General features: G+C 41.1%; 2 protein-coding genes across 4 annotated transcripts in view; both read left to right on the plus strand.

Annotated features, from left to right (window-relative positions):
- Positions 1 to 877: 877 nt before the first annotated feature.
- Positions 878 to 4,532, plus strand: kpna2 (karyopherin alpha 2 (RAG cohort 1, importin alpha 1)). The gene is made up of 11 exons (XM_044330967.1): positions 878 to 980; positions 1,198 to 1,310; positions 1,418 to 1,558; positions 2,089 to 2,177; positions 2,288 to 2,556; positions 2,675 to 2,769; positions 2,953 to 3,216; positions 3,344 to 3,577; positions 3,746 to 3,928; positions 4,014 to 4,163; positions 4,274 to 4,532. Exons 2-11 carry the CDS (start codon positions 1,254 to 1,256, stop codon positions 4,361 to 4,363), a joined length of 1,572 nt encoding a protein of 523 aa, XP_044186902.1. The 5' UTR covers positions 878 to 980; positions 1,198 to 1,253; the 3' UTR covers positions 4,364 to 4,532.
- Positions 4,533 to 7,004: 2,472 nt separating this feature from the next.
- The window catches only part of smurf2 (SMAD specific E3 ubiquitin protein ligase 2), a 52,007-nt gene continuing 43,936 nt past the window's right edge, over positions 7,005 to 15,075 (plus strand). The window contains exons 1-2 of one of the 3 annotated variants that reach the window (XM_044330964.1): positions 7,005 to 7,223; positions 7,438 to 7,541. In XM_044330964.1, coding sequence (XP_044186899.1) covers positions 7,490 to 7,541 — 52 coding nt within the window. In that variant the 5' untranslated portion in view covers positions 7,005 to 7,223; positions 7,438 to 7,489. Of the gene's footprint in view, positions 7,542 to 15,075 lie in introns of all 3 variants that reach the window. The other 2 variants (XM_044330963.1, XM_044330966.1) reach the window with 2 other exon arrangements.

Below are 15,075 nucleotides of genomic sequence, written 5' to 3' on the forward strand. Positions count from 1 at the left end.
AAGGCCTGTGCATACATAGTAGCATACAACATTGATGATATTAATCACAATAAGTAAGACATTTTTAAAAATGACACATTGAAAGTGTCTTCCAGTACAGCGACAGTTTTTGTGCTTTTCAATTGAGCTTACAGAGATTGTTCTGAGATGCATAAAAATGTCCTCATCAACTGAAAAAGTCAGGGATTTGTTGGGCTCGTCCAGATGGTAACAACAAACCCGTGAAAGATCTCGTGAGAGTGATCATTTTAATCCAAACCATGATCTTTCCCTAATTCTAACCAAGTTTTTTGTGCCTAAACTTAAGCAGACCTTAAACACAGCGTTGTCACATCATAAAGCATAATTATTTTGTACAACGCGCACAATGAAGAAACCACGCGTAGAAATCTCGCGAGAGTTTCACAAATCTAGGGTAACCATGTGGACACGACCGTTTGTTGGTTGTCCTTGATTTATGAGTGGTATTTACTTGGAAGACAGTCAACAACTGTTCTGTTATTGTGAGCAGATAAAAGTAATTCAGAACATTTATTTGCTAAAGAGAACACACACTAATTTTAAGTGGCAGCAGCAGTTAAAAAATGTATTTCATTGTACAAAATCAGCATAAAGGAAACATATCTATACATGTGTTTAGGAATTTGTCAGCTACATGGACTATTTAAAAAGAGGATGTGACGTACAGTGTTCTGTAAAACCAGGACCGAAATGCACCGGTCGAGGAACAGTTATAATTTACAGAGAAAACACACAGAATGTAGCATACTGGTCTCTGACTGGTCCAGAGTCAGATTCACTCGCGATGTTGTGAGGAGTGACGTCGCTTCCTGTGCGCTATGTGACGTTTTATGAACAGTCCAATGAACGGAGGCGGCTGGATGCTTTCACTCGAACAGCCCAATCAGGAGGCTTTGTTGCAGGAATTTAAAGGTCTGTGCGGCTCTTTCTACGTAGTACAACTTCTGCGAGAGAGTCAGGTAAGCGTGTACCGACAGCTTATGTAGTTTTATAGAATTGAATGTATTTTTCTGCAAAAGAATATACAGTTTGATGTTTTTCTGAGCTGTTTATTATTTATTCAACCTGAACTTGCTGACAGTGGGGCTTTTTAATGTCAAACAGGCGGATATTCGGCATGTTATAGTATCACGAGGCAGCTACAGGTAGTTAACTTTTTTTTAACTCTGTGTGCAGGAATTACTCCACAAAACCTTATTTCCACTGCTGCTTAACTTCCCCGTCACCTGAAAATGTCTGAGAACGTCGCTCGTCTGAACAAGTTCAAGAACAAAGGCAAAGATGCCAATGTAAGTTTTTATCCCGAGCATGTCCATTTACTGTTTTTTTTTCCATCTTATCTGTATCGTTAGTGGCACTAACACATGTGTGACTCTGTCTTTAAAAAAAAATACAGGAGCTCCGACGCAGGAGGGTGGAGGTCAACGTCGAGCTCCGCAAGGCGAAGAAAGATGATCAGATGTTCAAAAGACGAAATGTGGCTGCATTTCCTGAGGAGGCGACTTCCCCTCTTCAAGAGAAAAGCCAAAACAGTCAGGTAAGCCTTCAAAGCCTTTATTGAGATTAAGGAAAGGATCTTTTTATGGTTCAGTGGGGTGCACAAATTAACTGAATACAAATTCACTTGGAGAAGAAAACCAAGATGCAAGAACACAGATTGACATTCTGTAGAAACTACAAAAAAATCGAGTTTGAACACTGGTTCAAGACAATAACACCACTCTAATCTAATAGAATAGTGACAAAACAACATACTATATGTGGCTGTAAAGAGTTTATTCAGCTGTATGGTGATCTTTGAGACTTTTAGTGTCACTGAAACTAAATATTTTGTCTCCACATTGGTGCAGTATAAAGGGAAGTTGGACAAAATAAGAGGAACCAGTATCAAGATGTCACAAACAGTGATGTCTCCAAATTACCACAGTTAAACCAACTCCTTTCTGACAGATAGGGGCTGGTTGGAAGAGATATTGCATTTGTTTATAATGTGTAATATAATATACAGCCTTTCATCTATCCTGTATTCATCAAAATTCATGACTCATGGTTTGTGACAATTGACAGACTTCCAGGCAGTGGACAGTTGAAGAGATTGTCGCTGGAGTGAACAGCGGTAACGTTGAGTCCCAGCTCCAGGCTACGCAGGCTGCACGGTAATATAAAATAACATTAAAGAACACTGCACATTGAGCTTTACTGCAAAGCCAGAAACAATACAGTACTGTGACAATGACTCACTTTTATTGTATTGTCCCAAATGCAGGAAACTGCTGTCACGGGAGAGGCATCCTCCCATTGACCAGATCATCAGTGCTGGCCTGATCTCCAAGTTTGTTGGCTTCCTGGGGCTGAAAGACTGCCCTCCAATCCAGTTTGAGGCTTCTTGGGCTTTGACCAACATCGCCTCTGGGACATCAGATCAGACAGCTGCTGTTGTGGGGGGCGGGGCCATCCCTGCCTTCATTGGCCTGGTCACATCCCCCCACCAGCACATCAGCGAGCAAGCTGTCTGGGCCCTAGGAAACATTGCTGGTAATTGACAGAATATGTTTGGGGGGGGGTTGTTGTTTTTTTTGGTCTAAGTATGCTCATGACTATTTGGTTTGAAGAAAAGGTCATATTCTGTTTCTGCTTTTGTTCTGTTATTTAGGTGATGGATCAGGTCTTAGAGACAGGGTCATCAAGCATGGAGCTGTGGCCCCTCTAATCAGTCTGCTGGCAGTCCCTGACCTGTCTGCATTAAATGTGAGTAGTTTGTATAAAATGTTTTTCCTAATTATTTAATGACTTATTTGAAGTGTTCAAAATTCTCAGCTTATGCGCATACATTAACTGCATTTATTCTCCTTGGTGACCACTAGGGGGCACCCTAACTCAAACAAATGCACTGATCCTTGCCCTCCTCTTTTTTACTTTACTTCTTTGCAGCCTGGCTACCTGAGAAATGTGACATGGACACTGTCAAACCTCTGTCGCAACAAGAACCCCTACCCTCCTATGACTGCAATCCAGCAGATCTTACCCACACTCATTCGTCTCCTACACCACGATGACAAGGAGGTGTTGGCTGACGCCTGTTGGGCTGTTTCATACCTGACAGATGGCTCAAATGACCGCATTGAGTTGGTGGTCCAACCTGAGCTAGTTTCTCGTCTGGTGCAGCTGCTTGGCTCTGGAGAGCTGTCTGTCATAGTACGTATGTTGTCTCACTCATGTGATGATATGCAGTTCTGGTAGCCTCTTTGCATAACTCATATGTTGGGCAGCTCCTTAGGCTCTCACGGTTAGTAAAATAACCTCTTTCACCCCCTTTTTTCAGACGCCCTCACTGCGTGCCATCGGCAACATTGTGACTGGTACCGATGAGCAGACTCAGATGGTACTGGATGCCGGGGCCCTGACCATATTCCCCCAACTGTTGCGCCACAACAAAGCAAACATTCAGAAGGAGGCGGCCTGGACTCTGTCCAACATCACTGCAGGGAGGGACACCCAAATCCAGGAGGTCATCAACGCAGGCCTCGTACCGCACTTGGTTGATGTGCTTGCGCGGGTATGATTCTGAGTTTTTGGTTGGATTTGTTTCACTGGGTTGGTTAGGGTGGGGATACTTCATTTTTACCTGTATACTGTTGTCAAAAGCAGATGTGAAGTCAAATAGCTGCCATAGAACAAATGGATCATTACTGACTGACTTATCCTCCCCTACTTTTTTCTGCAGGGTGACTACAAAACTCAGAAAGAGGCTGTGTGGGCTGTTACAAACTTCACCAGCGGGGGCACTGTCGAGCAGGTGGTTTACCTTGTCCAAGCCAATGTGCTTGAGCCTCTCCTGAATCTGCTCTCCTCCAAGGACAGCAAGACTGTCCTGGTCATTTTGGATGCCATTACCAATATCTTCTTGGTAAGTTTGTTTGTCATGGAAAAAGTTGTTAGTTTTGCCAGACCTGACGTGTCAACATGATGTCTTATGTATGCTTTCCCATCAGGCTGGGGATAAAATTGGGGAATCAGACAAGCTGTGTCTAATGATTGAAGAGTGTGGTGGTCTGGACCGGATTGAGGCTCTGCAGTGTCATGAGAATGAGATGGTCTACAAAGCATCCCTCAACCTGATTGAGAAATACTTCTCTGGAGAGGTAAGTGTCTTTTAAGACATTCGAACAGATTTTAATCGAATTTTTTTTCTTTTCTTTTTTTGCCAATGAGTGTTCTTACTATTTTTTTTTTTTTCTTCCTGATTTTAAAGGAGCAGGAGGTGCAGTCTGTGGTCCCAGAAGCAACCTCTGATGGTTATGCGTTCCAAGTTGGTGAAAACCAGAGCACTTTCAATTTCTAAATGACTGTCTTCTACTCTCAGCTATACTGTACCCTCATCTCTACTATTTGTCCGTTATTCTGTTTGTCCATTGTTCATGTAAATGTGGAGTTCTGATTTTGTATGTAGTGTACATACTGTTTTAACATGATTGATAAAACATGATTGTAAATAAAGATGTCAGATCATGTGCTGGGTTTTTTTTTTATTTAAATCTTATTCAAACACCATGAAGTAATTATTGTGAGGATAATGACTTGGGATTATGGTACTTAAAGGTCAGCTGGTGTAAACTCACCAAAAAACTGTATTATATATGTGGTCTTTTTTTTTTTTTTTTTTTTTGTTAATGAATATAAAATTCAGATATTGAACCCTGCAGATTAGTAGGAAAGTGACCATAACTGAAAGTAAGACAGTCGAATACCCATAATACAACAATATGAAGAGGCAAAATATATATCTTACAATATAACTGAAATAGTACATTTGCAGTCATAATTACATATGTTTTTTTAAAATAGCCTCTATCCATAAATGCCAACATATCTTGAAATGTATTTCAATTATTTAATGTGTTTTGAGATTCACTGTTCAAATAAGGAGAAATCAAAACTTAAGATAAAGGTTTTGGGCTGTGATTAACTGGTACTTGACCAATCACTGTCAGCCTTTTGATTGATTCTTTCAGCTCTACAGTCTGCTGACCAAATTGGCATTTTATGACTAGTAATTGCCAATATGGTGGCAAGCAATATATCTTGTGATGTCACATATTCTAAATACATTTTTTTAAAGTCTGGCTTACATGAGATCTTTGATAATATTCAAAATAATGTGCAGTAACCTACAGGAGTCAGAAAAAACAGGCACTTTGTTTCTTTTTTTTCCGGCATTGATTGTCCTAACATAAGTTCTGTTATTTGAAGAGATAAAGATGAAAAATTGAACATTTTTGAGCAATATGGTTCAAATCTGTTTGTCCAAAACTAAATCTGCCATCCAGTGCTCGGTTCTGGTTCTATCTTCTCAGCTTGCTACCTGTGGAAAAGGCCATACATCTATGGTTCAGACCTTAGAAAAGACTTTTTACAGTAAACTGAATAATTTCTTTACAATAAAAGTATTAAGAATACACAAATTTGACACATGTTATTCAGGGGTGGACTTTACCATTAGGCAAAATAGGCAACTGTCTGGACCCCCAAACAGCTATAGATTTATTATGCTGTTTAGATATGAAAAATGTTGAATCGTGTTACTATTCTATCTCATTGTACCCCAAAATAACTTACAAAGCTCCCCCAAATCACTAAAGCACAAAAAAATGCAACTGTGTACTAATTACTTACTGTGTACTTCTACTTCAGAGGAAAACATTGTACTACTACATTTACATGACAGATAAATATTACTGGTTACATTGCAGATTCAGATTTTACTGGCAAAATATAATGAAATATGATGCATTATTATTCATTAAACTATCCGGCATTATGTAAGAATGAAAAGCTCCACTCTGAACACAAATTAAGTCAGTTTAAGTACATTGTGCTAATAATACCTGTTTTTCATACTTTTAAAGATCCCTTCCAGACATGTTTTAAGACGTATATAAAATACTCCACTGTGAATAATAGTTTGTGTCTATGTTTTTTCCCCACAAAAAAAGTTAAATTATATAAAGTTCATTCTCAGTGTTTGTGCACTGGAGGCTTTAAGTCTCCACATCACACTTGTGTAAGTTGAATATTGCACCAGAATTGGTTTCCAAACTAGTTGTGATGTCACAAATCATGATAGTAGGCCCACACCTTAAAATCTCATTTTCAATGAGCTCAGAGAAACTTTCTACTTTCAGCATCGTATACATTTGATCCGGTTAGTTTTGGTTCCACATTGTAATTATATAAGCGCACAGACAAACGTGAACCAAAAAAAAAGAACATATTCAAAACTTATTAATTTCATTGCCACTATAATAACATCATTATGGCCAATCCAGTTGAAGCTGGGGAAGATTACACCACCTTAATGGGTGAGCTTGTTGGGCGTGTGCCCAGAATGCTATCCAGGTCGTCATAAAAGGGAAATTTGTCCTCCTCATTGGTTGACTCATCATTTTTTTCTCATGACATCGCACACCTTAGTAGTGGTTCTCAAAGTGGTGTCCGGGGACCACCAGGTGTCATTGAGGGGGTTCCCTGGCAATAAGGGGAATAATTTATTTTCACTGTAATTCCATATGTAACACAATGACAGAATTTTTTTGTGATGGATTTCATACAATTTCTGTAATTAAACATCTATAAGCAAAAATCTTATCAGATTGGGGACCTTGAAACAAAATCTTATCAAATGTGTGTAAGTTTAGGTGTCCTTGACATGAAAAAGTTTGAGAACCACAGCTTTAAGTGCTCTTAGTTAGAGAAAGGGTGAAAATAAAGCAAGACAGAGTTTGCCTGGTGTCCTCAAATCACTAAATCTGTCTCTGATGACACTGTCCTCATAAATGAAATAACTGTGGTGGTGAAAGGGGTCCTAGAGTTCTGTATATTCTGGCTACGCCCCTGTGTAAAGTCATAAATTGTCATAAACACAGGGAGTGTTTATTCATGCCATCAAAGTAAACCAAGGACACAGTGGGATCTGTGTGTGAATTGCAGCTAGGTGCCACATGTTGAGAGAGAAATGTTTCACTCCCCCAGAGTGTGTTGTCGTCACTGGTCAGCTCCTAGCAGCAGCAGCAGCCTCCTGAGGTGGGATCTGCACCGCAGGACTCAACAGTTCAACTCTGGACGAGCGGAGAGGAGGCACAGGCTCCTTCCGAAGATGTGAAGACAAACACCGCGTTACAGCGCCGCGACTCCCAGCTAGCTCGGTTATACGTTTTTTTTTCTCGGAGAAATAATTTCTAGTGAATGCAGTTTGCAGCAGTGCAACACTTTTTTTTAAATTATTATTATTTTTAAATCTTTTGCATTTGTGAGCTCTCGCTATGGCAGTTCAGTCCACATCCGGGCCACAATGCCTTGACTCCATTATTGTCTAAAACTGGCGGAGAGGTTGATAAACCTTGTCATTTTTTTTTACAGTTAACGTCACATTTTTATTATTACGTGCAGTAAAGGCTGGAACCAAGAGGAGATGTCTAACCAAGGAGTTCGGCGGAATGGCCCTGTGAAGCTGCGATTAACAGGTAGCTAGCAATGCTTTTAAATCCCCAAGTAACGCTGTATTCCCCCCACACACACTAGCTAGGATGGCTCCGTGTATTTGCTGGATATGAACAGTTCCCATGGGTCATGGAGTTGGCTTACCGCCGGTTCTGTCTCCCGTGATTTCCATGATTTTGTACAGCTACAGTGTATTTTAAATACACGTTGTTTTACAGTGTTAAGCTAGCTAATATTAAAAAAAACTGAGCGGGTGTACTTGTAGCTAGATAAAGCTGAATGTGGATATTATTGTTCTTGGAAATAGTCTGAACCTTGTGATTGTCGCCAGTAACCACTACCAGCTATAAGTCGGGTCCCGGAGTAACGTAGCTAGCTGTATATTGTGTTGCCCTTCCATTGAGTTGATTGTCGCTACAAGAAACCAAAATGTTGGGTGATATCTTCCATTTCTATTAATTTAACTTGTTTTATTGATGTAAACATTTGCAGTGTAACAGTGCTGCCCAACTATCATACTGTTCTGCTGACTGACGGACTCTCACAAAGTTGGCTAGCTGTCGTTAGCTTAGCTAGATAGCCTGGCAGTTAGCTATAATCAAGCCTTTATGCCAGAACAAGCCTCGGCTGAGACGACATGCAGCTCCACAGGTCACAAGAGTCTGCAACTGCCACTGAACAGTGAGCAGTGTCCCATAACTGCCTACTGACGGACAGCTGCCTCCTTTGTTAGTGTTGTTACAACAGGTCACTATTAAGTTGTATTCCTGCAGTATAAACAGCATCCTCCAAAAAGCAGCTCTGCTCTGAGTTGAGCTTTAACCAATGAACAGTTCATACTTCTACAGTTTTAGCCTCTCTCAAACACTTTTTTTAGACTGAGTAATGTGTTATGAAGTAACCTGCAGTTGTGCTGGTCTGTTTGGACATCTCCCTCTCTCCCTCCCTCCCCTCTCTCTCTCTCTCTCTCTCTCCCTCAGCTGTTTGGTTTGTGCCTTTTCAACACAAACAGCAAAAAGGTTTACATGAGAGCACACTGTTTTGACTGAGAGAAGGGGCCGACAGCTGCCCTTTTTGATGTACGTCCAGCATCTGACCTGAATCAAATTCCAGGGCAGTCTATTCTATCTGGAAGTGCCAAATTAAATATTTAAGCTGGTGCTGTTTCTGATAGGAATAAGTGGAGACAACAAGGAGGGATCTTAATGAGATGGATTTAATGAGCTGGAGATGCTAGATGGCCAAGGACAGCAAGCTTTCAGCAATGTTTTTTAACGGTTGTCGTAAGTCATCCAGGGTTCACTGCACAATGAGAAGGGTTTTGCACAAAAATTAGGTACCAAGCATTCATAAAATGATATAACAACATACACTCAGTAGTTTGAAATTGAGCACTTTTAGGTTGCTTTGCTTCCAAAGTAGTTGTCATTGTTTATTAATTATGTGCACAAATTAATCTAGAAAATTAATTTTGTGCGTTTTTCTACAAAATTTTAATTGTGATTGAATTGTGTTTATCGTGATATTATAACCTTTTTATGTAGTTATTGTTGACAACTAAGATTGCTAGTTTCTGGTCCCGCTGTGAAATTTCCAACCTGTTTTACTTACTTGGTTACATTCTTTATCAGTCAGTGATGCCCCTCAGAGGGATGTTACTTTTTAGTACACTCGTTTCGTGTTAAAATCTAGACGAGTCCGCTAGACTGTGAATTAGTTTGTCACTGCAGTTTGAGATGGACCGCAGTGGTCTCCTGGTGGAATGTTAAGAATGTGAGTCCACTGTGGAAAAATGGCGAGAGCGGGACCTCACAGACCACCTCTCCTCTTGATGCTGAGTGACACTGTACACCCCTCCAGACTAAATATCACCCCTGTTAAAAAAGAACAATAGAAATTCACCATTTCTTAAATATTGAATTTGCTCCTCTGACAAAATCTTTTTTTATGACTGCTTCTCTCTCCCTCTGTACATTTTGTCAGTGTACTGAAAATTTCTTCAAGAATTATGTAATATTGTGCCATGTCATCCACATGGTCAGCCCTGTCTCATAGCTGAGCTCACTGCCTTTCCCTTTCTGTTCTCCAGCTTGGAGAGTAGTGCAAAGCAGGACTGAGAGCAGGAGAGGAAGCTCTATAGGAAGGCAGCCGTCTGGTGGTAAAGCCCAAGTGCTTCATTACACACTGTCATTATATGTTTCTTTGTTTAGCGCTGCACAGCTGTGTATACTGGGCTGATTAGATTTCTGCATAGAGAGTAATGGGCCCGGAGAGTGTCATTGCGACATTGTAGCTGCATGTTGTCATCTGTAGTCGCGTTGATTTTTGACACATAGCTGCCGATGAATTTGTTTCCAGGCAGGTTGTGAATGATGAGCTGCTACATTCAAACAGGCCTGTAGCTGTTTGTGCTGTAGGCGTCTCTCCTTGCTGACAACCCCCCTGTCCATTTGAACCAGATGTTGCAGATGTTTGCCAGCTATTAAACTGGAAAAATATGGCAAGCAAGCTGCTAAAACTAACACTTGGGGTGAGAATTGCCCCTTGACTACACGGGACAGGTTTCCATTATAGTCCACAGCTGATCACTCTTAAATTATGTGACACACAAACACAGCGAATGGCATAACATGCGTGATCCACCGAGTCAAGAATTACATCATGAAGTCACGGCTCATTGCTTTGTCTGATCATTCTTAAATGCTGTCATGCAGACATAGCTCATGGCATAATTTCCATCACTTTCCATGCAACCATAAATTTGATGACAGCAGAATGCCAAGTCACAGTTTCCTCTAATATGATTTGAGACTTTGCAGAAAAGACAGCGCATCCCTCAATCTGTTACAAACTGTCTGTCACATAGAAGTGAAATCAGACTCACAAAAATCAGTGAGAGATGTTCTGTCTCTGCCTTTTTAAATACAATTTTTGCATGTGCAGTAAAATTTAAAAAAAAAAAAAAAAAAAAAAAAAGAACTGATGTTTGTTTTTGAGTATGCTGATGTGATTCTGATTCTTAGTGTTTATTGCCGCTTTTGTCTTAGCTTGGAGTTTACATGTGACTTGTTAAGCATATGGTTTGCTCATCTGAATTCTTTGGCGCGGTGCAGACCAGCGAAGAGAGCTATCTCAGTGGGATTCCCTAGAATTCTCCATTCGCATTCCCACCTCTTCCTCTCTGAGTCACTCCTGTTCTTTCCGATTGTAAGCTTCTTCCCCCCTCAGACCGAGTCCAAAGTATATTTCACACCCACCCTTACTAACTGAGCTTCCTCCGCACTCTCTGGTTCTCTTTTTGTCTGATGGACTCTCTATAGGTAGTTTTGTGTATTTTTTTCCATTTGATCAGCTGCCATTGCAAATTAACAGGATTTCTACAAATAGAAGTGCCTGAGCTATTATTTTCGATGAAATAGTTTCAAAATTTCCCTGCTCTGTTCCCTTGTGAGACGACTGACAGTTGAATGGACACAGATGCTGCTTGAGAATAAAACAGACTTATTTTAAAGATGCAACAAAGGCCTTGGGGTTTCACACTGGCCCACTGTGTGGCTTTGAGTGAAAGGCTTAGGTCTCTCCTTTTTAGTGCGAGCCCTCGCCTTTTCAGTGCAGCTCGGTCTGACTGTAGTCTACAGATGGGGTCTTTGGGTGTTGGATAATTGAAGAAGAAACCCCCACAGCTGGGCACAGATGGGGCTGTGAAGGCACAGGACCTGATGATCAAGAGAGGTTTAATGTGGTCTGAGCTGGCGCTCGGTACATTCATGTGGTCTCAGTCAGAGCCATTTTTACAGATTGGCTGTATGGAAGTGATTTAGGTTCATCTGGGTGTTCAGACAGGATACATTGTTAATACAAAGTGATTAGCTGGATGTGGTGAACTGTTGACTGGACTGACCCATCATGGACATGAATTTCGAGCAAACATTTTGCATGTAACAAGATGTGAAGGAAAAGAAAAATTCTAGCAGCAAAAGGCCTGGGAACAAAAGGGGTGGGGGAATAAAAAAGGTAAGGTAACGAGCAATTATTTCACATCATTTGTAAACATTTTCCTTCCCCCTGCTGAGAGCCTCCCATAATTTTAAATTGTTCCATCAATTAATTGACTGGCTGGGGTTGGCTTTCCTGTTGGTTCAGCTGCTCTTCAATGAGGACAAAGCCTTCTGCGGTTGCTCTGCCCTCAACCGCCGCCAGCAACGGCCCGGAGGAGACCAGATGTAGCAGGGGGGAGAGAGAGAGAGAGAGAGAGAGAGAGAGTGGGCAGCTTCTTAGAGAGGAAGTGCTCCCCAGACCCGAACACTTGTCCAAACGTCACCCCTGACAGGTGGGGAGCAGAACAGTCCAGAAACCCTCCCCCTTTGAGGTTCCCCTGTAATAATAAAGTGAAGAATTGCAGTCATATTACTCAGCAGGATGTTAGACGTCTTGTGTGTTGCTTATAGCGCTGGGTGGCTTACAGGTCTATCATGTCACTGCATTATAACAGCGTGCCATGGCTTTGATTAGTGGGCGGCATGTGTGGTTTGGGGAGACTGGCTCTTCCTGCTGAGTAGAGCATCAACACTTCAGAATGGCTGCTTTGTAATATTAGCAACAGACAATATTTTCCTCCATCCACACACCCTGTTTCATTTGGAGCCTGAAAGAACAGAGAAAATGACCCACCACGTTCTCTGTTTGACTGTCCTACAGCTTCTGTTGACTGGTGATTTTCTTGGATGTAGTTTTATATTATTTGTTATTGCCTCTCCTATCACGTGGTGCTCAATGGAGAGAGTGTAAAAGTCATCACAAGTTCATGGGATGGGACTTTGTTCGTTGATTTTTTTCCCTCCATGCTTCCTCTCGTTGCAGTGCTTTCATACTGCTTTTATCCACTGAGAGGGAATCCAGCTGGGATCTCATGGTAACCGCTAAGCTGCGTTCAGACCGAAAACAGCCCCGCGTTTAAAACAATGTGAGGGGCTGCGTTGATGGGGGAGTGTTGTTTAAGGTACCGGTGAGATGGTGAAATACGATCCTGGAAGATGAGTTGAAACTACGGATTATTATGTTTAAACGTTTTATCAGACACCAAAATACAGCAATTTGTAATAGTCACAGACAGGATTTTGCAACTCTGGAAACTTCTAGCGGAGGCAACCGTTTTATACTTTACTCACAACGAAACTTCGAAAACACGGCGTTCACAAGAAATGTGCGCTTGCATGTATGTGATTGGCCAATGCAGCGTCTTGTCCAGATGACGTTGCGTTATGTTGCTGCAAAAGTCGAGCCAGGTTCAACTTTTTTTGTATCTCTCTGTGTCGGCACACCCACTGCGTCAATGCACTGCCTCCAGTCAAATGAATGAGAGTGTTTTTTTTTTTTCAGCGTCACTCTGAACACCATCTCAGCTGCAGTCACCAGAACATCTGCAGCACTATTTTCAAGCCTGTGTAGGACCCTGGGAAATCCATTTTTAAATTTTTCTGGATTCCGTTTTAATTTATCCAAATTTCTGTTTTTCTCCATTTTGATTTTTCTTTATTTTTTGTCTAATCATGGGGTGGATGAATAAAATTTAAATGTAATCATACTTTGAATGAAATGTGTATATATATTAATGAATTTGTAATGATGCAAGACAATATTTGCACTATTTTTTTAATCACAGAAAGTGCTTCAGTACACTCAGACATGAGCATGAAGAAGTGAAATGGATATGTAAGCGCTATGGCCTGAAGTAATCCTTCACATTTTTATGAGTGATTACATTGTGCGCTATAAAAAATAATAATCACAAAATCACATTGGTGAAACAAGGCTTATGTTGAAGGGATTTGAACAGCGATTTGGACATCCCCTTAAAGTCCAAACCACTAATCAGCTGTAGGAATGGGTGTCGTTTTATCTATCTATCTAATCTATACCCTTATCAGTCTGGTTTATACTCTTACTGGTTGTTTGGGGGGTTTTTGAATGATGTTATAAAAAAGAATAAAACCAGAACAGGATTAGAATTGATTTATCTTTTAAATATAACTATATGTTGTTTCTAGAGCAGCAGCAGTAAAGTTTACAACAACAAAATCATTATGTAAACACAATAATATGTCACTGGAAACAAATCTAAACTGTCAATAAAATAAATAATATTCCTGACATAAAATACTGAGTGAAGTTTAGAAAGAATGAGGAACACAAACATCAGTCAGTGTCAGTCTTTCCTCCTCCCTCTGCTGCTGGGGGAGGGAGGAGGGGCTGGTTTGAAGAGTGGGTGGGTGGGGGGGGGGGCTCTGCCGTCTCAGCCAGCAGCTAATTTGCCACATTTTAAGATTTGTGGTAAACTAAGCGACAGACAGCTTCTGTTTTAGCTTGTTCATAACAATTCACTACAGACAAAACAAGTTGAAAATATCACTTCTCTACATGTTGATGCTTGTTGAAGAGGTGTTTTGATAAATTACTCTTATTGGCTTTTACTTGCGAAACTTTTATTGCACTCACAGTGACAAGTGTTGAGTTGTTGTCGACTCAAGTGAAACTTTTATCTTTCACTTCACCTGGTTCACCTGGTTCACTGTCTCCACCGTGGCCTCTCTGCTGGTTGCTTTGTGTGTGTGTGTGAGGAGCAGAGCACTGCCCTCGGTGAAACTCCAACACAGACAGCAGAGGACAGAAGCAGCACGCCTGTAAATAACACCAAAACATGGTAGAGACTTTCATCATAGTTTTTTTTTTCTGTTCATTTGGCTTAGGTGTGTGAAAGAACGCTTATGTGCTGCGCCTAAATCTTATAATGGTGGGGAAAACCCTGATTTTTATAAACTGTATCCACAGTCTGGCAACTTCCACGATATTCTGTGTTTTACAGTTGATTCCATTTTTATTATCAAATTCCACAATCCTGTCTGTGTTTTCTGCAATGCAGAAATCATAGGGCCCTACCTGTGTGGTATCCTGTACATATCAGCTATACTGACCACAACTCATCCTCTGGTTATTCAATATACAGACACACATTTATACTCTAATGTTATATCATTCTGTACCTTTGCACCCTCCTGGTAGTGTCCCTCCTCTCACACCTGAAAATGTCCTCTTTTATGTAGTCATTATGCTGCAAGTTAATTACAGTTCATAAAGAATCCAAATTAATGTGCTGCGTCGAGCCAGGATGAGTCATATGACTTTCTACATCTCAATATACACCGTGCCACATCGCAAGCTTGCACTGCTCGTGTGCCTTCGTCTGCACTGTCAGGAAAAGAGTGCCGAGGATGAGAGTCCCGTTGGCCTCGGAGAAGTGCTAATCCTCCTGGGTGGTTTGGGAAAGACCTGCTTCAAAGGCCTGCTCTTTTAACCTGGCTGTGGTGGTTAATGGGTCAGAATTGGATTAGCGGTGACTGCGAGGGGGGGAGCTCCAGTGAGAACTAAACTGATTCTTGTCCGCAGGCTCTTCTCCTATCATTTCTGCCTGGCTGTTCTCTATGCTGTCCCTCCCACTGCCCAAACCCCTCCATTTCTTGCCTATTTCCCAAACTAGTGCTCCCTTTGATGTTAGAAACT

Source organism: Thunnus albacares, chromosome 17 (assembly GCF_914725855.1).
Source record: "Thunnus albacares chromosome 17, fThuAlb1.1, whole genome shotgun sequence".
Taxonomy (NCBI): Eukaryota; Metazoa; Chordata; class Actinopteri; order Scombriformes; family Scombridae; genus Thunnus; species Thunnus albacares.